The sequence below is a fragment of the Symphalangus syndactylus genome, chromosome 1 (assembly GCF_028878055.3).
Source record: "Symphalangus syndactylus isolate Jambi chromosome 1, NHGRI_mSymSyn1-v2.1_pri, whole genome shotgun sequence".
In the NCBI taxonomy this organism is placed as follows: Eukaryota; Metazoa; Chordata; class Mammalia; order Primates; family Hylobatidae; genus Symphalangus; species Symphalangus syndactylus.
In genome coordinates, this window is record NC_072423.2 from 65,992,001 (window position 1) to 66,018,614 (window position 26,614).

General features: G+C 37.4%; 2 protein-coding genes across 10 annotated transcripts in view; one reads left to right on the plus strand and one right to left on the minus strand.

Annotated features, from left to right (window-relative positions):
- USP14 (ubiquitin specific peptidase 14) overlaps window positions 1-8,941 on the plus strand; it is a 54,852-nt gene extending 45,911 nt beyond the window's left edge. For all 9 annotated transcript variants that reach the window (XM_055236744.2, XM_063640696.1, XM_063640688.1 and 6 more), the window contains 5 exons: window positions 113-205; window positions 1,598-1,726; window positions 7,031-7,091; window positions 7,448-7,555; window positions 8,195-8,941. In XM_055236744.2, coding sequence (XP_055092719.1) covers window positions 113-205; window positions 1,598-1,726; window positions 7,031-7,091; window positions 7,448-7,555; window positions 8,195-8,343 — 540 coding nt within the window. In that variant the 3' untranslated portion in view covers window positions 8,344-8,941. The remainder of the gene's footprint in view (window positions 1-112; window positions 206-1,597; window positions 1,727-7,030; window positions 7,092-7,447; window positions 7,556-8,194) is intronic.
- Window positions 8,942-11,506: 2,565 nt separating this feature from the next.
- The window catches only part of THOC1 (THO complex subunit 1), a 52,850-nt gene continuing 37,742 nt past the window's right edge, over window positions 11,507-26,614 (minus strand). The window contains exons 12-21 of the mRNA XM_055236720.2: window positions 23,456-23,556; window positions 21,972-22,038; window positions 21,724-21,774; window positions 21,559-21,629; window positions 20,733-20,828; window positions 20,261-20,326; window positions 15,876-15,959; window positions 13,487-13,634; window positions 12,420-12,495; window positions 11,507-11,906 (exon numbers count right to left, since the gene is read on the minus strand). Of these exons, the coding sequence (XP_055092695.1) occupies window positions 11,611-11,906; window positions 12,420-12,495; window positions 13,487-13,634; window positions 15,876-15,959; window positions 20,261-20,326; window positions 20,733-20,828; window positions 21,559-21,629; window positions 21,724-21,774; window positions 21,972-22,038; window positions 23,456-23,556 (1,056 nt within the window). The 3' untranslated portion in view covers window positions 11,507-11,610. The remainder of the gene's footprint in view (window positions 11,907-12,419; window positions 12,496-13,486; window positions 13,635-15,875; window positions 15,960-20,260; window positions 20,327-20,732; window positions 20,829-21,558; window positions 21,630-21,723; window positions 21,775-21,971; window positions 22,039-23,455; window positions 23,557-26,614) is intronic.

Consider the following 26,614-nt stretch of genomic DNA (forward strand, 5'->3'; position numbering starts at 1 on the left):
CCAGTTAATTAATTTTATCCACCAAAGAATTAAATTAATTTTTACCACCAAAGAATTAAAACTTGTATGGTATTTTGATGTAATGGGATTTCTGTCCATTTTCTCTCCTCAGTCCAAGATCAGCCGGCTACCTGCTTACTTGACCATTCAGATGGTTCGATTTTTTTATAAAGAGAAGGAATCTGTGAATGCCAAAGTTCTTAAGGTTAGTAATGAACTTTACTTTGTATAAGAAATGTAATTCTTTGAAGGTAATTGCTAACTTACAATTGCTTTCATTATTCCTTTAGGAATAGTTAAGCTTTCTTTGAAATATTTAGGGGAGTTATTAATATTAGACAAGTGATTCTTAACTCAGAACGTATATTAGAATTATCTATTGTCTTTTTTATTTTTAATTGTACACATGCCTGGCTTCTCCCTCACCCCCAAACATCTGGGTAGGTCTTCGGTGGGGCCTAGGATATTATATTTTTTAAAAGATTCATATACAATTCTGATGGCTCTCCTGCACTACCCAGAAATAGTGCCCTAGACCACGTCCTCAGCTTCAGGGATACTGATTCAGTAGGTTTGGAGATGGGCATGAGGTAGGGAGTGATAACACTCTGCACTATATTCTAGGTGGTTTCTTTCTTTTTTTTTTGAGATGGGGTCTGGCTCTGTCACCCAGGTTGGAGTGCAGTGGCGTGATCTCGGCTCACTGCAAGCTCTGCCTCCCGGGTTCATGCCATTCTCCAGCCTCAACCTCCTGAGTAGCTGGGACTACAGGTGCCCGCCACCACGCCCGGCCAATTTTTTTTGTATTTTTAGTAGAGATGGGGTTTCACTGTGGTCTCAATCTCCTGACCTCTTGATCTGCCCGCCTGGGCCTCCCAAAGAGTTCCTTTCTTTCAGATCAAAGGAGAAAGAGTTAAATCACTGGTGCCCAAAGAGTACTTAAATTGTAATCCCTTGATTTAGGATCCAGCCTCAGAATCTGTTTTTGTTGAGTTGTAGTTCTGCTACATCTCCGTAGAGTCCTGGGAGGGGCCTATCATTTTAGCCTTTTGAGCTTAAATTCTTAGTATATTTTCCAATATACTTAGCGTTGTATGAGAAGGTTAAATGTAGTTTAAGTATCTAGTGTTGTATACTTTAAATATATACTACTATAAGCTATTGAACTATATCACTATTATTTCTATGTAAAGTTGTATTTCAAATTAAAAAAAAAAACAAACATAAGTTTATTCCAGTTTGGGAGATCCATTATTTTCACAGCAGCTTGTCTAATATTTCTGAGATGTTTCTTTTCTCAGGTAAATTTTGGTACTTCCTCTGTGGTTAGTTTTGTGGGTTAGAGTATTTAATGGAAAAACATGTTTTAAAAATTTCTCACCTTAAAAAAGTTAGAACCCGATCATTCTTGAAAATAGGCACTCTTAAGAGGTTTTCAACTGTAGATTTCCAAGTGATTTTCACAGATTTTATTTTCAACTGTATCTGAATTATGAAAGAATTACTTCAGATATGTGATACTTTAAATAAATATCTTTATAAATGTAAATAAATATCTTTATAAATGTGTTTACACATGTTTTTTGTTTGTATATAGGATGTTAAATTTCCTCTTATGTTGGATATGTATGAACTGTGTACACCAGAACTTCAGGAGAAAATGGTGTCTTTTCGATCCAAATTCAAGGATCTAGAAGATAAAAAAGTGAATCAGCAGCCAAATACAGTAGGTTCTTACTGCTGACTTTATACTCTTAATATCTTAATCTCCCATCAGTGCTCAGCAATTACTCTGTCTTTTCTTTCCTGCTTCATTTTTCCTTCAGAACTATACTTTGTATAGTATTAATAAAAATGGATGAATCTGTATTACAATTAGCAGGTATACACATCCTCCATATATTGGTGCAGATCTTTAAAGTTTTGCATGTGTTTTATTTTATTTTCCTTTTTTTGTGTGTGTGACAAGGTCTTCCTTTGTCACTCAGGTTCACTGCAGTCTCAACCCCCCAGGCGCAAATGATCCTCCCACCTCACCCTCCCAAGTAGCTGGGACCACAGGCGTGTGCCACCATGCCCAGCTATTTTTTTGTATTTTTGGTAGAGACAGGGTTTTGCCATGTTGCTCAGGCTAGTCTCGAACTCCTGAGCTCAGGCGATCTGCCCACCTAGGCCTCCCAGAGTGCTGGGGATTATAGGCATGAACCACCACACCTGGCCTTTAGGCATGAGAAACAGGAACTCTACTTAGAGTAAATGAGTCCTTTGTGGTAGAAAAAGCTTGATATTTTCTTTCCCCCCGTAATCTGTAGCTCATATTCCTTTTATACTTATCTCCTCAAAGTACTTCACATAAAACCTTACCTAGTGTTGACCTTGATGCAGTCAAAATACAGTACATTTCCATCACCACAAAGATCTTGCATTATTGCCACAGGGCCACTTTTCTTCTGCCATACCCCTTCCTTAATTCCTGACAACTACCAACCCGTTCATTTCTATAATTTTTGTCATTTCAAGAAAGTTGGCCAGGCATGGTGGCTCACGCTAGTAATCCCAGGACTTTGGGAATCTGAGGCAGGAGGATCACTTTAGGCCAGGAGTTCGAGACTGTCCTGGGCAACATAGTGAAACCCTGTCTCTACAAAATATGAAAATAAAAAAAAAATCAGTTGGATGTGGTGGCATACACTGGTAGTCCCAGCTACTTGGGAGGCTGAGATGAGAGGATCGCTTGAGGCCAAGAGTTAAATGCTGTAATGAGCCATGATTGTGCCACAGCACTCCAACCTATATAACAAAGCAAGACCCTGTTTCTAAAAAAAAATTATACAAATGGAATAAAAACTCTTTCACTTTTTAATATAACCTTTCTCACTCAGCATAATTCTCTGGCGACTCATCCAGGGTGTTGTGCATATCAGTTGCTCCTTCCATTTCATTGCTGATCAGTATTCCCCGGTGTGAGTTTACCACAATCTGCTTCACCATTCACCAATTGAAGAACACCTGGGTTGTTTCTAGTTTTTGTCTGTGATGAATAAACCTGCTGTAAACATTTGTGTACAGGTTTTAATGTAAACGTAAGTTCCATTTCTCTGCAATGAATGCCTAGGAATGCAGTTGTTAGATTGCATGGTAGTTGCATGTTTAGATTTTCAAGAAACTGCCAGAGACTTTCTAGAGTGGCTGTACCATTTTACATTTCCACCAGCAAGGTGTGACTGATTCACTTTCTCTGCATTTGGTGTTGTCACTATTTTTCATTTCAGCCATTGGATAGGTTTATAGTGATACTGTGTTTTCCTTTGCACCTTCCTAGTGGCTGATGAAGCTGAGCATGTCTTCATGTGTTTATTTGCTATCTGTATATCCTCTTTTGTGAAATGCTTCCTCTTGTCTTTTCCCTGTTTTCTAATTGGACTGTTTTTTCACTCTTGAATTTTGAGAGTTCTCCATATTCTAGACCTTTGTTGGATATGTGGTTTATGAATATTTTCTCCTAGTCTGTAGCTTATGTTTTCATCCTCTTAACCTAGGGTCTTTTGCAGAGGAAAGGTTTTTTAAATTTTTATGAAATCCAGTCTATTTTTTTCTTTAATTGCTTGTGCTATTGGTGTCATATCTAAGAAAGCATTGCCGGGCTTGGCATGGTGGCTGTCACCTGTAATCCCAGCACTTTGAGAGGCTGAGGCAGGCAGATCACTTGAGGTCAGGGGTTCGAGACCAGCCTGGCAAAAACATGGTGAAACCCTGTCTCTACTAAAAATACAAAAAAATTAGCCGGGAGTGGTGGTGCGGACCTATAATCCCAGCTACTTGGGAGGCTGAGGCAGGAGAATCGCTTGAACCGGGGAGGCGGAGGTTGTAGTAAGCTGAGATCACGCTACTGCACTCCAGTCTGGGCGACAGTGCCTAGTCCATGCCCTCAGAGATTTATACGTATGTTTTTTTCTGAGAGTTCTGTGGTTTTAGTTCTTCCATTTAGGTCTTTGATTCATTGAGGGTTAACTTTTTATATAGTGTGAGGTGTGGGTTCAGATTCATTCTTTTGCATGTGAATATCTGGTTGTCTGAGCACCATTTTTTAAGAAGACTGTTCTTTGCCCATCAAATGGTCTTGGAACCTTTGTAGAGATTAATTTGACCATCTGTATGTATGAGTGTATTTCTAGACTGTTAATTTTATTTCATTGGTCTATATGTCTGTCCTGATGCTCATACCAGACTGTCTTGATTACTGTAGTTTTCTAATAAGGCTTGAAATTGTGAAGTATCAGCCTTAACTTTTGTTCTTCTTTTTGAAAGTTATTTAACTATTCTGAGTCCCTTGCATTTCCATGTATATTTTAGGATCAGCTTGTCCATTTCTTCAAAAAAGATTGACGGGGATTACATTGAATCTGTGGATCAATTAAAAAGTATTACCATCCTAATAGTATTAAGACTAATCTCAGCACTTTGGGAGGCCAAGGTGGGCAGATTGCTTGAGTCCAGAAGTTCGAGACCAGCCTGGGCAACATGGCGAAATCCTGTCTCCATAAAAAATACAAAAATTAGCCAGGCGTGGTAGTGTGTGCCTGTAGTCTCAGCTTTTCAGAAGGCTAAGGTGGGAGGATCACTTGAGCATGGGAAACAGAGGTCATAGTGAGCCAAAATGGTGCCGCTGCACTCCAGTCTGGGTGACCGAGTAAGACTCTGTCTCAAAAAATAAAAAGTATTAAGTCTTACAATCCATAAACTTCATGTGTCTTTCTATTCATTTAGGTCTTTAATTTTTTCCATAATGTTTTATAGTTTTCAGTGTACAAGCCTTGGACTTTTTTGGTTAAATTTATTCCTAAATAGTTTATTCTTTTTGATGCTTTTGTAAATGGCATTCCTTTCTTAATTTCATTGTCTAGAGTGGCTAGTAAAGCTAGCATATAGAAATAAAATTAACTTTGTATATGGATCTTAAATCCTTGACTTTGCTGAATTTATTAGCTGTTTTTATCCATTAGTGTTTTGAAGAGATTATGTAGAATTGGTGTTAATTTTTTTTTAAACATTTGATAGAATTGGTGGAACAGTCTGTGCTTAGAGATTTTACTTTCAGGAACTTTTATTTATTTTATTTTATTGTATTTTATTTTTATTTATTTTTTTTCTATTGCCTAAACACAGGCAGGCACATTTTCAGGAGTTTTTACATTTCAAATTTAATTTCCTTCATAGATATAGGGCTATTCAAAATGATCTATTTCATATTGTATTTGTTTTTGTAATTTGTTTTCCCAGAATTGATCCATCTCATAAGCTTATCAAATTTGTATGTAGGGTTGTTTCTAGTATTTATTTATTACCCTTTTGATGTCTGTAGAGTGTTTAGTGAGTGAGATCCATCCCGTTTCATTGATGATACTAGTAATTTGTGTTTGTCCCCCTTGCTTGAGGATTATTTATTTTATCGATATTTTTAAAGAATTGGCTTTGTTTCATGGATTTTTCTCTATTTTCTGTTTTTAATTGTATTGATTTCTGCTCTTATTTCCTTTATTCTGCTTGCCTTGTGATATAAATTTCCCTTTCAGCAGTGATTTCACTATATCCTATGAATTTTGATATATGGTATTTTTATTTTCATTCTGTTCCTTGTATTTTTAAAAATTTATCTTGAGACTTCCTCTTTGGCCATGGGTTATTTAGAAGGGTCTAAGTAATTTTCCTGTTATGTTTCTGTTGATTCTAGTTTGATGCCATTATGGTGAGAGAACACACTTACTTGATTTAAATTCTGTTACATTTATTTATTTATTTATTTATTTGAGACTGAGTCTTGCTGTGTCGCCCAGGCTGGAGTGCATAGGTATGATCTCGGCTCAGTGCAACCTCTGCCTCCTGGGTTCAAGCAATTCTCGTGCCTCAGCCTCCCAAGTAGCTGGGATTACAGGCGAGTGCCACCATGCCCGGCTAATTTTTGTATTTTTATTAGACACAGGGTTTCATCATGTTGGCCAGGCTGGTCTCGAGCTCCCGACCTCAAGTGATCCGCCCGCCTCGGTGTGAGCCACTGTACCTGGCCTAAATTATATTAAATTTAAATGTGATTTAGGTATAGACTATTTACATTTAGTGCAATTATTGACATGTTAGGGTTTAATTCTGCTTTTTTGATGTTTTGCTTTTTTGATGTTTTGCTTTTTTTTTTTTTGTCTTCTTGTGGGTTACTTGAACTGTGTTTTAGAATCCTGTTTTACTTTATAATGTTTTTAAATGTGTTTCTTTGTATAGTTTTTTCAGTGGTTGCTGTAGGTGGTTTCATTATCTGTATAAAAAAGATGTGATTAACCTAGTTGCCATTTTTTGTTGTGGAATCCTTTGACTTCTTGCCATCAAGCTGTAAGCTGCTGGCATTGTCTTCATTACCATTATAGTTTTAAAGAACTTTATGCTGTTTTCCTAGATAAGTTATTTTTGTCATGTTACATGCTAAAATGAGTTGAAGCAGTGAGTTCCTCCTAAGAGTCCTTGTCTAATTTCAATCATACCTGTTTAATGTAGGTAAGTCTTTCCTGAAAAATATTTCAGTTCATTTGTGCTGGCATGGTAAGTGGACATGGCTCAGGAGGTTTAATACAAATTGCAGGAATTCTTGTTTTAGAGGTAGTTTTTTTTTTCCCCCACGTCTGTGGTTTGATAGTATTTTGGTAACACTGGGGAATTGGGTTTTCCTTTTCTGCCCTAGAGCACTGTTTAACTGTACTGCTGTATTCACTCGTATGCTCTCACTTTAGTGGCTTAAAATTGGTCATCATGTTCAGGGTGTCTGTTACTGTACTGTAACAAGATTTTATATTAAAGTGTAGGACTGCTGAATTTACAGTTTTAACTGTGGTTATATCATTTTAGTAATTTGGAAGGTAGACTGTATTTTGTCTCTGTGCTTTGCACTGTAGACAGTAAATATTTATGAAATTGAACACTTATAGAGAATTCAAATTTTATTTCCAAAATCATGATTTAAAATTAAACATTTTTTTCTCCTCAGAGTGACAAAAAGAGTAGTCCCCAGAAAGAAGTTAAGTATGAACCCTTTTCTTTTGCTGATGGTAAGTAACATTTTCATTTTAATTGAGTTATTGTATGTGTGTCTTTTTAAGGTAAAATTTATGTCTTACCCCATATATACTTATTCTGATGTGGTTTTCAAACAAAATGTCAGGTTTCTTGAACAGTTTACCTTAATGACATATAGTAAATTTACTCGTTGGCATACAGTTCTATGAGTAAGTTACTTCTTAAAACATCAATCATGAAGCCTTAACTATGATTGGACAGTAGTATCTTACTGGATTCTGATAATACTTTCCTAATGTGAACTTGAGTTATTCTTGATTGTTACTTAGCTTGAGAAGGCACATGTCTATTCATTGTCTAATATTAATGGATTTACATCTTTCTTTAGATATTGGCTCCAATAATTGTGGATACTATGACTTACAAGCAGTACTAACACACCAGGGAAGGTCTAGTTCTTCAGGTCATTATGTATCATGGGTGAAAAGGAAACAAGGTAAAGAGTATTCTTTTTTCAGCTGTTCAATATCATTTTAACAGTTCATTTATTATAAACTTTATAGTAGTGTGGTTTTCAAACTTTGGGTCTCAGAACCACTTTACATTCTTGAAGCCCCAAAGAGCTTTGGTTTATGAGGTTTGCCTCTCTTAATATTTACTGTATTAGAAATTAAAACTGAGAAATTAAGAAAGTTAGTTTTAAAAATGATAGTAATAAGCCCATTACATGGTAATGTAAAAACAAAATGAGTGAGAAATGGTACTGATTTACATTTTTATGTATTTCTGTTGTCTGGCTTAAATAGGAGGTAGCTGGGTTCTCCTGTTAGTATTCGCATTCAGTCTGTTGCATTATCATACATTATGTAGCCTCTGGAAAATTCCAGAGTACACTTGAGAGAATGCGGGTGGAAAAGGCAAGCAGTGCTCTAGTGGTGTCATTGAAGTAGTTGTAACCTGGTGGAACCCCTGCAGTGCTCTTAAGCCTGTGTGGCCACTGGGCCGCACTTGGAGGACTGTTGGTGTGGCCAATGGAGCACTGCTGTGCCTCTGATGAGTTGATACCTTTTTTGCAGTGGAACTCTGAGAAGAAGCCTGCAAAACATTAATTCATCTTCTTCTCCCTGTTATTTAGATGAATGGATTAAGTTTGATGATGACAAAGTCAGCATCGTAACACCAGAAGATATCTTACGGCTTTCTGGTGGTGGAGACTGGCATATCGCTTACGTTCTACTCTATGGGCCTCGCAGAGTTGAAATAATGGAAGAGGAAAGTGAATAGTAATCTTCATTTCAGCTATTTATGCTTAGATGTGAAAATAAATGTTATTTGTTGATCATTTCTATAATCCAGAGCTTTAGAGGAAGACACAAAGGTGGTTTTATGTTTCACCTCATTTGGAACAAAAGAGGACAGAAGCAGACCACTCTGTGCACCAACCTAAGAAATTACAGAGAAGAGAAAATTATCTTTGGATTGTGCTGCCCTATATAAAGGTGGCAGAAAGACATTTTTTAAAAGCTTATTATTTCTTGCATTATTTTAAAAAGTTCAGAGTTGAAATGCCTTTCAACCGTTTCCTTCTGTGGTCATTTTTCTTGCTGCCTTTTTCACTCAAGATTCAGCAATCAGATGTTTATTGCACACCTATTACCTATTATTTGTTGTTCTTGCATGGTTCAAACCACCATTCTGTAGCCACCCATCCTTTGCCTTATCTAACAAACATTTTTCCAGGAAGGTGGAAAAGGAAGTGTTGCTCTCATTGTGTGACTCAGTGCTGCTGTCCATCCCATGGAAACATGGGCACAATCAAGTATTTGTCCAGCCTATTGTAGGCTTTTCCTGACTTTAAAATAAATTGTGATCAATAATAGTACATTTGATTATACATTTATTATTGTGTCTCTCTCTGATGTACTGTGGATTGTACATTTAACTTTGGAATGGCTTTGTAATAGTCTTAAGAAAATGTTGACAAGCTCTGGTTGCTTATTTTTAGAAAATGAGGACATTTAATAATAATAATTAAAAAAAGAGGGATTAATAGCTTTTGACCTCAAGTCTTTTGTCTTCTGAGTGTTGGAGCTTGGCTGAAGATATGTTTAATACTGTACAATTTTTGAAGATGGTTATTAACACTGTGCTGTTAAGCATCCATTTAAAAATATTTGTTATCTTCTTTGCCTGCCTGTATTTTAAAAAGAAATACAAAGTTGTAAAAGTAATGGATTTCTTTGGATGCTGAATGCAGTGATGTTATCAGTCAGATTCTTTCCTTGGCTTAGTTGTGTTTGTATTTCCTTTAATTCCCCAAATCTTGGCTGGGCGCGGTGGCTCACGCCTGCAATCCCAGCACTTTGGGAGGCTGAGGCAGGTGGATCACTTGAGATTGAGTTAAAGACCAGCCTGGCCACATGGTGAAACCCTGTCTCTACTAAAAATACAAAAATTAGCTGGATGTGGTGGTGCACACCTGTAATCCCAGCTACTTGGGAGGCTGAGGTGGGAGAATTGCTTGAACCTGGAAGGCAGAAGTTGCAGTGAGCTGAGATCATGCCACTGCACTCCAGCCTGGGTGACAGAGAGACTCTGTCTCAAAAAAAAAAAAAAAAAAAAGAAAAAAAAAAAAAAATCCCCAAATCTTAATGTCTATTTCAGAATTTTAGTGATTTTAAGGTGATAGTAGAAAATACCAAGCATATGAGGCATTTCAATATGATAGGCTTCTTACATTTTAATACATTAGTTACTCATCTTTGTTCCAGGACCCTTGACTGATTGCTAGGGAAAGGATAAAGCATAGAATACCAGCCAGTTTGGCTCTGATTTTGAGTTATTTATAATAAAAGTTTGGGGATTATCGTAACATCTCATATCTTTCTTTGTGTATGTTGTTTTAATGCTCTGCAGAGCACAACACTGATAACTATTAAAAATAGAAAATTACAGCCATTTGACTTTCAAATCTGATGTGATGCAATCTGTGAACACTAGGAGGGGATAAAATAAGCATTGCAGGGAAACTTATTTGTAAATAGCTTTCTCACCTAAACTTTGACTTGGCAATCAATACTTTCTACTTTGTGGAGGGGATTAAGAATAGAATGGGGAGGATGAGACCATAAAAATTATAATGATTCATGTATATTTGTATGATGCTTGTAACTTTGCAAAGTCTTTTTTATTCATTGTCTCATTTGGTCAGAACAATTAATTAGAATTTAGATTTTCTGACTGTAGCTACTAAATGCTGTAGCTACTAGACCAGGTGAGCTATGTTTAGAGCAAAGTATGGAATATATTAGAATTTTAAAAATTGTAATTCCTTATCATTATAAAAAGCTTGATTTCATTTTATTATTTGATCTAAAAAAGCATTATTCCAAAGAGTTTTTTCAAGTAGAAATGAGAGTTATACCAGTGTCATTTTAAACTAATAAGGCTATTTTAGAATTCAGCCTTGCCTGTAAGGTCTTTCTTTGAGAAGGGAGAGTAGGCAAAAAAAAAGAAAGTCTTGATTCCGGAATGTGCCTTATATGCTGTGCCACTCACACCGAGGCCATCTCAACATCAGAGCTGTGCTAAATTACTGCTTGACTAGCTAGGTTAGGCCTAAGAGTGTTTACAGAATAATCTGCACTCAGCAGCCCTTCTTCAGGATTAAAAACAAACAATGATGACCTCATCTGAGAGCCCTAAAGGGAAATGCTTATGTGGGAACAGGAAAGTCGGTGGTGCGGTCTTCTGGTACTACTACTTAGTGCTTTGCTGTGTATAGGGTGTGTTCACATAAATCTATCTCATTTGAATGAATGTCACAAGAATCCCTGAAGTGATTAAAAGTCTTGAGAGGTCAGGCAATTTTTGTAAGGCTAGAAGGAAAAGTGAGGTTTTAGACTTCATTTCTTTTAAAGTTGGCAAACATTTTCTGTAATGGACAAAATAGATGATAGTCAATTATTTCAGGCTTTGCAGGCTATAAAGTGTTGCAGCTCCTTAGCTTTGCTGTTATCGTGTCGCTGGAGTCATAGACAGTATGAGTGAGCACAGCTGGGTGCCAGTACAATTTTAATGATCAAGACTCGTGGCAGGCAGAACAAACCATCATTTGTTGATCCTCTGCTTGAAAGCACGAATAAGTGAGAACAGAGCAGTCATATGGTTTCAGAAAGTGTTTGTTTGTTAGTTATTCTGGGATTTCAAGATAAAGTTTGTAACTACTAACAAACAGCACACAGGAAACTAATTTGGTATAGGAAACAACATATCCCTAAATAGTGCTTATTTAACTTCATTATAAATACATCTACTTAACAAAAATATATTTTGTGATCTTGAGGTCACTTCGTTTAGGTCATTATCTCAACCCAACCTCCCCAAACTCTGGTTTGAGCCAATATGTGTTCTATTGTTCTTAGAGCACCAGCTGACTGTACAACAATTGTTATAAAAATGTTTATTGTTTACCAAAACCAGTGGACCTCTTATCAAATGCTGCTTGGTAACAAAATCTATCACAGTTTTAATAAAAAGAAAAAAAAGAAGCTAACTATTTGTCTCATTGTCATTAGTTAGACTTTCTGCAAGGTCACTTAATCCAGACTTATTCAGTGCATTAATCAGATTCTCAGGTGTTGCATGAACTCCCTCTTGATCTTGCCAGGCAACCAGGAGCTGCTTAGCTCTCATCTTCATGTCTTCACTGTCACACTCAATCTGCCTAATTTCTGAGTCTTTCATTTCCAAGTAGGGAGCCAGAATCTTCCATTGTTCACCCAGCTTGTTGGCAAATACCTCTATTTGTTCTCCTGTTACAGGTTTGTCTCGCCGAACATCAGGACCTAGAAAATGAAGAGAATATAAATTATGTGCAATTCTAAGTATACAACAGAAATGGGAAGCTGTGGGGCCAATGAGTTTTATTAACCACCTTTAGTAGACTTTATTTTAAAAGTAAACAATTATTTTTTATATTCTCCATAAGTTCAATACCACTCTTAATAAGCATGGTCAATAATCAAAGCTAAAGCTGTTACCTATGTTATAATTATGTAGGCTTTCCCTGAAATGAGGTGCTCCCCCTCCAATAACCAATAATTAACAGGGGTATGGGTCGCCCTCAAATGTATTTTCATTCCCTTTTAAAGTACCATTACTTCCCAATTTTATTGCATAAAATGTAGTGTTTTTAAAGTTATTATTAAGCAATGTTTTAAATTCCTCACTATAAGTCAGAAACAGTGAGATAAAATGGGAGAAGTTGAGAAGTCGATCAAATTAAATAATGTACCTATCAACAAAGAACCCCAATCTTCTTCAATTTTGTTAGATAATCAAGAAAATTCAGTTCTTACTTTCATTTTCCTTCAGTAAAGCATCATTATCTTCCTCATCTTCATCCTCACCTGTTTTTATTTCTTCAGAAGGAGGCTAAAAATGAGAAAGAAGAATGTTTGAAAGAACGCCAGCCTCTGAAGTAAGGTAACAGGTACTTTGTTTGGATAAGGATGGTTGTGAGATTCCAAGCACAGGGTGCCAGAACCTCACCCCTGAGAGCATTAAATGACAGTGTCAGGTAAGGATCCTAAGTGGGACTATCTTCACCTGAAGAATGAGTGAACTTGGGAAGACCCCAGAGTTGGAAAGACTCCCCGCCCCCAATATGAGAAGCAGGAAGGCAGTGAAAAGCACAGTTCCAGGATTTGCAAATACCCAGGGTTTACTTAGTAAAGACGGCCTCAAGGAAGCCAGTAGCAACAGTGTCCTTAAAAGTTTCTGATTCTTATCTTTTATCTTTAATAAAAGACAATATAATGCATTGGCAAACAGGAAAAAATTCTTGTCTGTGTGTATAGGTGCATAACAGTTTACCTGAAGTATCACGAACTTTAATTTTTTTGAGACGGAGTCTTGCTCTGTCACCAGGCTGGAGTGCAGTGGCGAGATCTCGGCTCACTGCAACCTCCACCTCCCGGGTTCAAGCAATTCCCTTGCCTCAGCCTCTTGAGTAGCTGGGACTACAGGCACGTGCCACCACGCCTGGCTAATTTTTTATATTTTAGTAGAGACGGGGTTTCACCATGTTGGCCAGGATGGTCTCAATCTCCTGACCTCGTGATCCGCCCGCCTAGGCCTCCCAAAGTGCTGGGATTACAGGCATAAGCCACTATACCCACAGCCCCGTTGAACTTTAAATTACATGCTGTATAGAAAATTATCAGTTACTACTTTATCAACTCATGTATTTCCTGTAAATGTATATTCCAATGTGTTTTTCCCTCATTCTAAAACATGGGAGCTTGTGGATCACTGGTTTTTCACATGATTAAGTCAGTTTTTTGCTCACATAGTGATAGCAATTTTAAAGAAGACGTCAACTAAAGGGTATGAAGGGTATGAAAAGTTGATCTATGGTACTTACCGGTAATTCCTTGGCTAGCTTTATTACCATATTTTCAAGATATTCTGGTAAACTTTTAAACTGCTGGTTGGTTGGCTGGAAGAAGTGAGGGCTTCTCCGTGCTAATAGTCTCAGGGCTCTCCAACCATAATTTGAATTGTTCACAGCCCTATCAAAAGAGATGTCAGGCTTGTAATTTATAGTTTTGTATTTCTGTATTCCCTTCTGCTTAGTTCTGCCATGTGTAATTCTATATTTAAGGTAAATAGCTCAAAGTACCATTCTTTTCATTCGAATCTTATTCCTAAAGAACTTTCGGTATATAGTCCACTGATAATAACAAACCAACAGATGCACATGTAACTAATAACAGGAACCAACAATGTCTGAAGGGGCAGGCTCATATGCAGCAAACACATTTTCAAAGTTTCCGTTCATTTTGTTTAATTTTAACAAGTCAACAAGTGTGTGCAGTACTGGCTGGATGCAGTATGTATACAACAGGAATCATCCATCTAGCTATTTGGAATCTGTGAACTGTTCCCTAATGAAGTATAACAGTGATCAGGGTGGTATGCAGAGAAATTCTAAAGATAATGCTCCATAAATATGCAATGCTGCAGAAGAAACCAAATCACAAATTTATTCCATTTAAGAGTTTTGGATTGGAAGTCTCTCCCTCCCCTAAGAATAGCAATTTGGTTTATTTGGTCACCTCTTAGAAATGAGCATATGTTACCTTTAGGATGTGCAGGTACCCCTGAAGACTTAACAAAAACTACCTGTAGACACTGGGGACTCTTCCCAACTTAACACCTGCTGTGAGGCTTTGCCTAAACAGTTAAGAGCCTTCCTCTCTGACATATCTCTATTTAAACAATTTGATTATTTTAGGCATTTTCAAAATTCACTGTCAATTATACACATCATTTTTATTCTCCACAAAACCCTCTTTGGAGATAATAATTTGAACTATCACTTTAGGAATGAGTCCACCTAGTCTTATGTAACAGTGATAAATTAATATTCTTTTAATCGACAAACACTTTTGAGCCAGGCACTCAGGAGCTGTGGAGAGTACCTGAGGCACAGTAATGCAGAATGTGTTGGCAGGCATCGCTTGTGATAAACACACAAGGTATAACCCAATTTCATAAGGATGAGGAAAACATGAGAAATGAGAAGGTAGTAAGTGCCACCTTCTCATTTGGATAGTGGTAAGTGCCATGAAATAAAAACCACGAGAATGCAAAAGAGGAGACCAGGGAGGGAAAGAGCTTCCCAGCCAGGGGGACTTAAAGCCACGGGAACCTTGGGGGAAAAGTGGTTCAAGCAAGTGAGACGGCAAAGTGTGAAGGTCCTGACGGGAAAGGGAAAGAGAGGACCAACAGGCCTGCTGTGGTTAAAGCAGAGGGGAGGCATGGCCACATAGGAGAGTATGAGCCAGACCAAGGAGGTCTTTTAGGCCCTGGGAAGGGGTTTGGAATAGGCACTCACTGGGAGATTTTAAGCAGATTAGACTTGGACAACTATTTTAAAGATCACTGGCTGATGCAAGGAGCACTGACCACAGCTAGAGAGATTAGTTAAGAGGTCACAGTAATTAACAACTCTGGTCACAGGGTCACACTAGTCACAAATACTGAGTGCTAACTACATGCCCTGTAGGGTTGAAAGTGCACTGTCTTATTTAATCCTCAGAATAACCCTGTGAAATGGGTACTGTTACTATTTAACAGATGAGGAAAGGGAAATGGCGGTTCAATTATTAAATTAGCCTTAGTTGCCTAGTAAGTAAGTGGTAGAGGGGATCAAACCTATGCATTCTGACCAGAGGCCTCTTGCCTTTAAACCACTACTCTTCAATTGCTATTTAAAGCCATGAGACTGTGGTGTCACCCAGAAGGTTCTAGATAAAGAGGCTAAGACCAATTCCTGATGTTACTCCAAAATTTGAGTTAGGCAGAGGATGAGGAGGCTGAACTGGAAAGTGAGGTGGAGTGGGCAACGAGGGCAAAGGGCAAACAGAAGAACCATGGATTTGGATTCTCATGGACGCCAAGAGAAGAAAACATTAAGGGAACAGGATAGGTTAACAGCTGCTGTGAGATACTGTGCTTTGAAGGGTAGAGAGAAAAGAACCAATAGTTGGAGAGAAATGGGGGTCGGGGGGAGTTTTTTTTTTCTTATATTTTGAAACAAGGGTGATTCCAAGTCACGCTTAGTTAACAGGAATAATCTTTGAAATCAGGATGTGTACTAACACGAACTTGGAACATAAACTCACCTAAGAGAAAAAGCACTACTCTATCTACTGCCTCTCTTAATAAGCTTTCTAGTATACATACAATTCCTAAGGAAAAAACAAATTGAAGAAAATTAAAACGAGCTAATGGGAAACATTACTTACTTATATTCATTTTCAACCATATTTTCAGGGTCTGCCTGTTCAATCGCTTCTTCAAAGAATTCCTCCAAAGTGGGCATGTATTCCCTGAGCAGTATAAAATAACTAGTGAGGATGACATATATTCTTAATAATAAATACTCATAAAGTGGTGGCAAGACAAGATTCTAATGGCCCCATACTTTTAGTTACAGTTTTGATTACTTGGGAGCTCCAGACTTTTAAGGAAGTAAAACCCTCAAAACTAAATTCAAAAAGGACAATAAATAAAGAGGGGATAGTCTAATACTAAACAATATTACATAGTATTTACTACATATAATATTATATACTTTAATTACACACTATAATATATAAATAATGTTGCTATTCAAAGAGGGCAGCCAGGGGATTTTATAGCATTTGAATTTTACCAGCAAATAATAAACTTTTACATTATGTCCCTATCCATGAATTATTTTTTCTTTAAACCAGAATTAAACCAAAACTAATAATCAGACCATAATACGATTTCAAGGGTTTAACCTTTAGCTTTTATTTAAATTGTTACCATGGTAGCATGGTTGATTTTTAAAATGCATCTTTTTTTAGAAATAAAATTTTGATACAGGGTCAAGCAAAGAAATGAGATCTCAGGATCAGAAGACATCTTCTAGAGTAAAACTAGGAAAATGGGCTCTCTTAAGAAAACTATCCCAATATCCATTCGTTTTCTAATACTATAGATACTATATTCCATTTTATGAACATGCCACAAGTTATCCATGTCCTACCCAGAGATATTTGTCTTCCCACTCTTTGCTCTTACAATGTTAAATGACCATTCTTGCACCTGTCTCCTTGTAGATGAACTGATTTCTTTAGGCACTGGGCCTTCAAACTTCTGCTGCAACCCACAGTAAGAAATTCATTTTACACTGCAACCCAGTACACACATATATGCAAGCATATGTACCAGATATATATAAGTAAAGCTAATGTTTCACAAAAGTATATTTCCTATTTCATTTAAAAAATGCTAGTTGAAATTACTAAATTGACTTTACAAGCCACCAATGATTCTCAAACTTAGTTTTTAAAAACACTATTCTGATCAACACACCTACTAGCAGGGCACAGACATCTTTAACATTCAGATAGAGTGAGTGTGCCATTAGACTCCTACCAGCAGCACTGGCAAATTATTTTTATCCATAATTCTTATAAAATCTGGGGATTTTTAAATTACTGAATCTCTCAGCTGTGAAAACTGCTTGCTGTAGTTTTTAACTGTACTCCAGTTACTAGTGAAGTTCCACATCTTCTCAGAGGTTTATTAAGGTTTCTACTTCTGAATCTGACTATTCCTTTGTCCATTTTTCTACTGGGTTGATTTACTCTCATCGATTTGGCAGGAATCAATCATGCTAGAATTTTATCTATTTTTCCTGGTCTTAAAAAAAAATCTTTTGATTTTGTTGATCTTCTCCATTGTTTGTTGGCTATTTTACTGATTTCCAATCTTATTTTACTTACTACTTCTATGAGTTTACTTTTCTTCTGAATGACTCTCAGGGTCAGACTCTTACTTAGCTTGGTTTTTAGATTTCATTCTTTTTGAAAGTGTAAACACTTAAGGCTATACATTTCTCTTCTGTGTTCTATTGAGTTAGATCTCAAAGTCTGAACATGTAGTGTTTTCATTATCATTTAGCTCTACATTTTCTAATTTCCATTGTGACTTCTTTGATTCAAGGGTTATTTAGAAGTGTGTTTAAAGGAGTTTTAAGTGTTTTTGCTTTTGCTATTCACATATAATTTACAAAAACTTGTGGTTTCTGTAAGACCAAGCCTGTTAATTATTTTGTTAAATTCTAAATGTATTACACTAAGTTTTTTTCCACCAAATTTATTAAATTCTGAGAAAGGTCTGTCAAAATCCTACTAGATGGTAGGTTTTCTGTGTGGTGGATGGTGAAAACTCACCCTGAGTCAACTTCTCATTCGAATTTTGTCAAATTTTTGAGAACACATTCTTAGAAAATAAAGTTTAAAATGTGTATATTTCTATTTTTTCCTTTCATCTTTATGCAATGATTGCCTTTATTTTTAATAATGCTTTCTGCTTTTAAGCCTTTTCTGCCTGATATCAATATAACTGCCTTTTAAAAATTACATCTTTTAAAAGTTCTTTCAGTTTCAACCTTTCCATATCTTTACTTTTAAGGTATATTTCTTATAAACATATAGATGGATCTTTTTTCTTTTTTTTTTTTGAGATGGAGTCTCGCTCTGTCGCCCAGGCTGGAGTGCAGTGGTACAATCTCGACTCACTGCAAGCTCTGCCTCCCAGGTTCATGCCATTCTCCTGCCTCAGCCTCCCAAGTAGCTGACGCTACAGGCGCCTGCCACCACACTGGGCTAATTTTTTGTATTTTTAGTAGAGATGGGGTTTCACCGTGTTAGCCAGGATGGTCTCTATCTCCTGACGTCATGATCCACCCGTCTCGGCCTCCCAAAGTGCTGGGATTACAGGTGTGCGCCACCGCACCCGGCCAATGGATCTTTAAAATATAACACCAATTTCTGTCTTTGAGCCAGAAAGTCCATTTATATTTGAATTTAACCATACTGTTTTGTACTTTCTGTTGTGTTTTCTGTGCTTTTTTTCTCCTCTCCTACCTTCTAATTTATTTGCTTAAATTTTCTGTATTTACCTTCTTTACCCCTCAATTTATTTAAAAATTACATATTCCATTTCTTTCACATACTTTACAAGCATGTTTGACTTAAACCATAACATTCTTTAATTCTGACCACCCCTTCTTGTCTTACATGTCACTTTTAGCAAGTTTACCTTTTAAAATAACCCTAAATAATAATTATTACTATTTTATAACAGTGAATTATTGATAAGATTTATTCAGATTTCTTCATGTTTACCAAAGTGTCTGCACAGTAATCCTTTCTGCAATTTACTCCTTTCTGGGTTCAGTTTCCTTAAGACAGCTTTTTTACTAGGGACTGTTGGTAATTTCTCATAGTTTTAGTCAATCACTCAATTAACCACAACTGTTTAACTTGTTACAGAATTTTTGAGTTGAAATGTTGAAAAAGCAAATAATACTTCTAGAAATGAGAAAATATAGTCATTGAATTTACAAAACGGGCAGGTTTAACAGCAGTCTAGACATAGGAAAAGTAAGAATTAATGGATTAATGATTAAGAAATCACCCAGAAAGCAATACAGAGGGAGCAAGAGTTGGAAACGATGAGTTAATGAGAGCTGAGGAGGTCCAGCAAACATCTAATGAGGAGGTCCAGCAAACATCTATTATTTTAGAAATAATAGAAAATGTGAAAGACATTTTCAAGCACTCATTCCACTGTCTTCTGATTTGTTGTTCTTGAAGTCAACTGTTTAACTTTACTCCTTTGTAGGTTGTCTGTTTTTTCTCTCTGGTGACTTTATTATCATGTACAGAGATATGGATTTATTTGGTTTATCCTCCTTAAGTATTATACTTCTTGAACCTATGAATTCATACCTATTCTTAATAATTAACTCAATTACTGCCTCTTTCCCATTCTCTATTATTTCTTTCTGCCATCAGATGTTTGCTGGACCTCCTCAACTATCATTAAGTCATCGTTTCTAACTCTGCTCCTTCTGTATTGCTTTCTGGGTGATTTCTTAATCATTAACCCATTAATTCTTACTTTACCTATGTCTAGACTGCTATTAAACTTAACCATTTTGCAAGTTCAATGAACTTTTGTGACTATTAAAACCCAAGTTCCCTGGTTCTCAAAGCTGGGAATCATTAGTACTGCTGCCCTAGAACTGTATCAGTTCATAGGCTTACTCTTTTGTTTGTAGTTTTGATTCCTTTTGTGAATCTTTATTTTTTTGTGATTTCTAAAATTATTTTATCAGCACTTTGAGGAGTTTTTTTTTTTTTTTTAGACAGAGTCTTGCTGTGTTGCCCAGGCTGGAGTGCAGTGGCACAATCTCGGCTCACTGCAAGCTCTGCCTCCCAGGTTCACGCCATTCTCCTGCCTCAGCCTCCTGAGTAGCTGGGACTACAGGCGCCCACCACCACGCCCGGCTAATTTTTTGTATTTTTAGTAGAGACGGGGTTTCACCGTGTTAGCCAGGATGGTCTTGATCTCCTGACCTTGTGATCCGCCTGCCTCGGCCTCCCAAAGTGCTGGGATTACAGGCATGAGCCACCGTGCTCGGCCACCTCGAGGAGTTTTATGGTGGGAAGTTATACTCTGCTGTGCCGAAAGTCAACCACAATAAACTTTTAAATTTTGTTTGAGCTCTGATCATAGCTGAGAAAAGGCTCCATTCTACTCAACACTTGACAAAAGCAACACTTCATTTGAAAAATGTTCAACTTGCCTTGTCTCTGATTTACAGGCTTCCATATTATCAGGACAAAGATTCCAAAGCCTTGTTAACTCCTCACTACAAAACAGACACAGAAATAAATACATTTTTTATGGACACCATCCTTATGTGCCTTGAAACTGAATAGAAAAACAATACAATGTACAGTGGATTTGGGGATGTTGATAGTATGAGTTTTACTTTTCTCAATAATTTTTGGTATTTAAAATACCTAAAATTATTCTCTATATGAGCACATAATCATTAATCATGACTAATGATAATGATATCAATCAGTTTTTTCTAAAAATATTCAAGCACAATATAAAGCAATGAATAGTATAGAGAGTGCGGTTTGCGTTGGCTAGCTATGTGTGTACCAAACACAAATTCATACTATATTTTGGATGGAGAGTTCTTATAGTAACATCTTCAAAATATAAAAATAACTAAGAACATCCCACATGAAGACAAGTTCACCTACTTTCCCATCAGAATTTTTTTGCTGGGTCCTTTCCCTAGGAAGTCCTCGGGTGCTGTTCTCTTCCGAATTATTCTCGTAGGTTTGGTATCTGATGTTCTGTGGTGAACAAAACATACGCTATTTTTTGAATTACAAATGGATAACAGCAATAGAAGAATGTTTAATGTAAAAGAAGATTTAGTTATTGTTTTCCTCTTAAAAAAGATGAAAACTGGCTGGGCATGGTGGCTCATGCCTGTAATCCCAGCACTTTGGGAGGCTGAGGTAGGTGGATCACCTGAGGTCAGGAGTTCGAGACCAGCCTGGCCAACATGGTGAAACCCTGTCTCTACTAAAAATACAAAAATTAGCCAGGCATGGTGGTAGGCGCCTGTAATCCCAGCAACTCAGGAGGCTAAGGCATGAGAATCGCTTGAACCCAAGAGGCAGAGGCTGCGGTGAGCCGAGATCACGCCACTGCACTCCAGCCTGGGTGATGGAGTGAGACTCCATCTCAAAAAAAAACAAAAACAAAAAAAAAAACCGAAAACTTCATATTATGATAGAACAATTATCAGATATAAGACAAAAATGCCACATTATACGGCAAATTACCCAGAGTAGATACACAGTATTCTTCTCAATAATAAGATGTTTGTTCCAGGAATTTAATGGCGAGAAATTTATGAGGTTTAAAAAATACAGAGGTAAATCAAAGTGGTTGTACTCTTACAGAGTTCAACTTACATTTTGTATATGAAATATATACATGTATCTTTACATGCTATAATCATATCGGAGCATATTTTCAAAAGCCTTTCTCATCGTTCCTGTGATGAGTATTTACCTTTCTTTCACAAAACTTGGGCAACCTTCATTTTTCCACGAGTTCCAGTTTTCTTCAGTGTTTAATATATGCTGGGAAAAACAAAGCGATTACATTTTGGTTAATGGAATCCTCTGAAGTTCTATTTCGTGCTAAGAAGAGGATGTAAACATAAAAAACACATACCTCTACCATCTTTGAAAATCTTTCTCCATCGGGGGGGTTTTCAGATAGTAGCTGTGATTAGAAAGAATATACTAAGCTTTCAACAACTTTCTGCATCATAGGAGTGGTTTGTAGGCAGAGAACCAAGGAGTGTTTGTGGTCTTGTACCTGAGCTTAACTTTATCCTTATTTTCCTATTTGGGGCTGAAACAAAGAAAATCCTAAATTTCCATTTTTTCAATCATGGGTTTGTTGCGTGTTGAACTTACTTGATAAACTGATTTTGTAGTATCTTCAATCCAAAGTGATTGTTCATCAGTTAAAACATAGTTTGAACTAGGGAACAAAGCAATGAAAGCATGCTTGAGTTACAGCAATGCATATTCAACTTTAAGGTTTAAAAAACACAAGGCATGTAACATGTAACTATACTGTGGATAGTGTCAAAAATTACCAAGACAAGAATAGTCACAAATGGGAGGATTATAAGAGAAAATTCTTGCACTTCTTCCTCAGGACGGTTGGTACTGAAGACATAAAAGCATATGCAGGGAATAAAGCATATGCAGGGAATAAAGCATATGCAGGGAATAAAACATTCAATTAATCAATCACATTCACTATGAACAGAGCAATAAATGTTTCCTAAAATAAGCTGAGTGTGAAACGAAAACCTCTGATTTGATATTAAGATATATGTATACATGATGCACATTCAGTATGGCATACTACATTAAGATTCATTCAAAATACAACGAATAAAAACACCCAAACCCTAGAAAAGGCAACAGCCAAACCCAAATTGTTAATAGCTGCCACTAACTGAGCTCTCATAATGCACTAGGTGATTTAAAGACATCCAATAAATATTGATGGCTAGGATCTGAACACTTTACATACATTATTCATTGAATTCTTGGAACAAGTACATGTACATATGAAACAGAGACTATGGTGACTCACTGATTTGCCCAAGGCCATAAAGCTTTAATTCAAACCTACGTCTCACTCCAAAGTCCCTGATCTTCCTACGATGCTATACCAAACCTCCAAAATAGATAGAAGGATAAGAAATAACATTTTTTGAGTGTTTACCATGTGCTACTAATTAAGAGGTGCACTGCAGCCAGCAAATGACAAGCCTGGGATTCAAATCCAGCAGGTAGTAAAATCATTATACAACTAATACTGCATTGCTTAGTGTCCTTAACACAAATACCGTTAAGTAACAGTGGGCTCCACCCTCAGTTATGGACAGGACGGGAGGAAATGGATGGAAGTATTTAGATAGATAGTAGAGAGCCTAATGAGGTTTTGTGAAACCCCAAATAAATGAACTCCTTTTTGCTTAAAGATTTTCTTTGCATCTTTTAGCCTGAATGTCCTACAGAGCTCCACACCTTGTGAGAGATGTATTACTGGCATAGTCTGCAAATCAGCTTTGAAGGAGGTCTGAGGGAGGTGAGAAGGGAATGACGGAAGTTTGGAACAGAGACCTCCACCTGCCAATAAAGACGACAACTCCTGGCAAGCCCTGGAGTTGGGCAGGAAAAACTCACACTGACAGATATATTTAACATCTTTTCCTTAAATATCCTAATATCTAAAAGCCTTCAATATATCAGCTGCAATACATGTGTTTTAGGGATACAGCCTTAACATGAAATGGACACATACATAAGAAAAATCATAAGCAAGTCCTTTTTATTCTTGGCTACTGTTTACAAATTGTTTACTACCCATATTATCTTACCTTTTGAATTTGACCTGCCCCTTGAGATATTGGAATAAAATGAGATACTGCAACAGGATGTGTCGACGAAAGTTACTGTCGCTCAGTTGTAAATCCATCAGCTACTCAAGAAACAAGCAAACACATACAAAAACAACACATTAAAATCAAGTTTTGCCTAAAGGTATAAAATGTGCTAATATAGAAATGGAAGATTCCAATTCAATTTAAAAACCATTTGTTGAGAGTTCACTGCATGTGAGGCATTACCGCACAAGCCCAAAGACAGCCCAGTCAAAGTTTCATTTAGATTTCTTGACTGTTTTATGCCATGACACATTCTTGTTGGTGGATAACAATGCTGTATCTGTGGTCCTGACATGAGGATAAAATAAGGCAGAAATAGAAAAAAGTAAGCTGGGCATGGTGGCACAAAGCCTATTATAGTCCCAGCTACTCAGGAAGCTGAGGAGGATCACTTGAGCTCAGGAGTTCGAGATCAGTCTGAACAACATAGCAAGACTCTAAATTAAAAAAAAAAAAAAATTTAAAAGTAAAACTGAAGCTACTACTTTCTCACATATGAAGAAATAATGGCTAAAGAAGATATGGATAACAGCACAGTATCAACGGGGACCACTCATTTTTGTAGCCCTATAAAGTGCCTGCAACAGAGGTATTACTTGACAATAAACAAGAAATTAGAGGTGAAGATCATCTCTAATTAGATGGGCTTTGTTTTTTTAGCTTTTAGTGAAAATTGCATCATACTTGTATTATCACAGAATCTGGATTAGAAAGGACTTGAAGGTCACTTATGAGGAAGTTCTTCTTCAACGACCCTGCCATCCAGCTGTAAGAATAACCTGTGGCGACGAAGGAAGGTCATTCTGATTATGTGCACGAAACACTGAAGGAAAGCTGACGTCTGTATCCACAAACTCATGCTAGTTCTGCCTTCAAAAACTACAGTAACAAAGGAAAGCCACGTTCTTCTAAATGAATCACCAGTAAGGCAGCTGGAAGCGTCGGAGATTGGTTTTGGTTCAACGTCCCAAGTGCTGGTGGCTCTGCTTTACGTGGTTGGTACCATTTACTAATGCCACCTAACACACACAAGCCTTCCTATTCACTAGCAACCCCTTCCACACTGTGGCTCCAGGTTTTAAAAAAAAAAAAATTAATGATCAGCCTTCCAGTCAGGCTTCCCTCACATTTAAGGACTGAATATATTTGATTGTTATTTATATTAACTCTCCTATCCCAAATTGGAAATGTGAATGGCTGGCCATCAGCCTTCCCTTCCTCCAGCCCCTGGGCAACTTGACTGTCTCCACTCAGGCTGTTAGTTCCTTGCCCTTAACTCCACGGACAGGCCCATCTCTGCTCCAGCTACCCACTACTGTGGCCACAGCTAGACCTGGGGTCACTCACAGCTGCCCCAGATCTGAAGTCTTCAACTCACAATCCTATCTCACCACAGACTCTATTCTTCCCAGGTCTCTTGCTCAGTTGCTTCCAATATACCTAATATTTGGATCTTACCGAGACTTTAAGGCCCTTGACCCGTCTATTCTCTGCCTGTTAGTGCCATCCTATTTTATTATAATCCTATTTTAGTCTAGATAAGGGGTCAGCAAACTTTTTCCTGAAGTGTCAAATAGTAAATATTTTTATTAATAGGTTATGTGGGCTAACAGACATATAACGGATATTATGTAGGTATTTAAACATCTAAAACGTAAGGGGGAGAAAAAAAACCAAAATCACCAAAAACAACCAACACAGGTGGTGGGCCAGATTTGGCCTGTAGGCTATAGTCTGCCAACTCCTGGTCTAGACTTCATGGTTAATCTCTTCGGCCATTTTCTTGCCAACTTCCTCAACACACTTGTCCCATATTTCTTCTGTCATGTCTAGTGAGCAAACAGCAACCTTGAATAAACCAACTGTTAGTCACCTTCTCTATACCAACCCTCAGGCTTCCAATCTCGGCTGAAAGTGAGGTGCCTGAGTGAATATACCAAATTACACAGCTATGCAGAGGGCACCACTGGTATGTTGTCTCCACCTTAAACATCTGTTTTTAATCAGCAATCTTTCTTTATTCTTCAAGGCCATTCTCTCTCCTATTCTTCACAGTAATGATTTCAAACCCTTTCCACTTAGCAAAAATACTACCTTACCACCCCTTCTCACTTTCAGTAGATAACTACTTTTGCCTTCAATGAGGAGAAAAATTAAATTGGAAAGCATTTCACTTCTTGGCCCCCAAAATGACAAATCAGCTGCACCCACACCTTTGTTCACTTCATTTCCTTCTGTCACAACTCCTTCACGGCTAAAGGTATTCCATCTGGATTACCTTCCATCTGGAATCCCAATATCCCTAACAACTGAGTTCCATCAACTAACTGCCCTGGTTTCTGTATCTACAACCTCTTCTTTCCAAGCTCCTTTCCATAAGCATTAAATAAGCTCCCTCAAAAATCTCCCACATTCTCACCTCACCCTTTAACAGCAAAGCTTCTTAAAATAATTGACTATAGGCACTGTTGCCAATCAGCCCCTCAACCTGCTAGCATCTGACCACCTCATCAGCTAATCCATTGAAAGTGGTTTTGTCGGCTGGGCGTGGTGGTTCATGCCTGTAATCCCAGCACTTTGGGAGGCCAAGGCGGGCGGATCACGAGATCAGGAGTTTGAGACCAGCCTGGCCAACATGGTGAAACCCCGTCTCTATTTAAAAAAAAAAAAAAAAAAAAAAAATTAGCAGGGCGTGGTAGTGCATGCCCTGTAATTCCAGCTACTCTGGAGGCTGAGGCAGGAGAATAGCTTAAACCTGGGAGGCGGAGGTTGCAGTGAGCCCAGATCATGCCACTGCACTCCAGCCTGGGCAACAGAGCAAGACTCGGTCTTGGGGAGGGGGAAGAAAGTGTTTTGTCAAGATCACCAATGACTTATTTGTTGTTAAATCCTGTGAACACTCTTTACTCTCCTCATCCTACTTGATATGCTTGGCTTCCATGAGTGCATGCTTTTCTAGTTTTTCTCTAATCTCACAGGTTACTCTTCAATCTTCTCCTCTTGTCCCTTCTTTCTCCCTTAAACATGGGTTTTCTTCAGGATTTGATTCAGTATTTTCTTCTCTTCTGAATCTACACTCTCCCCTTTAGCTCA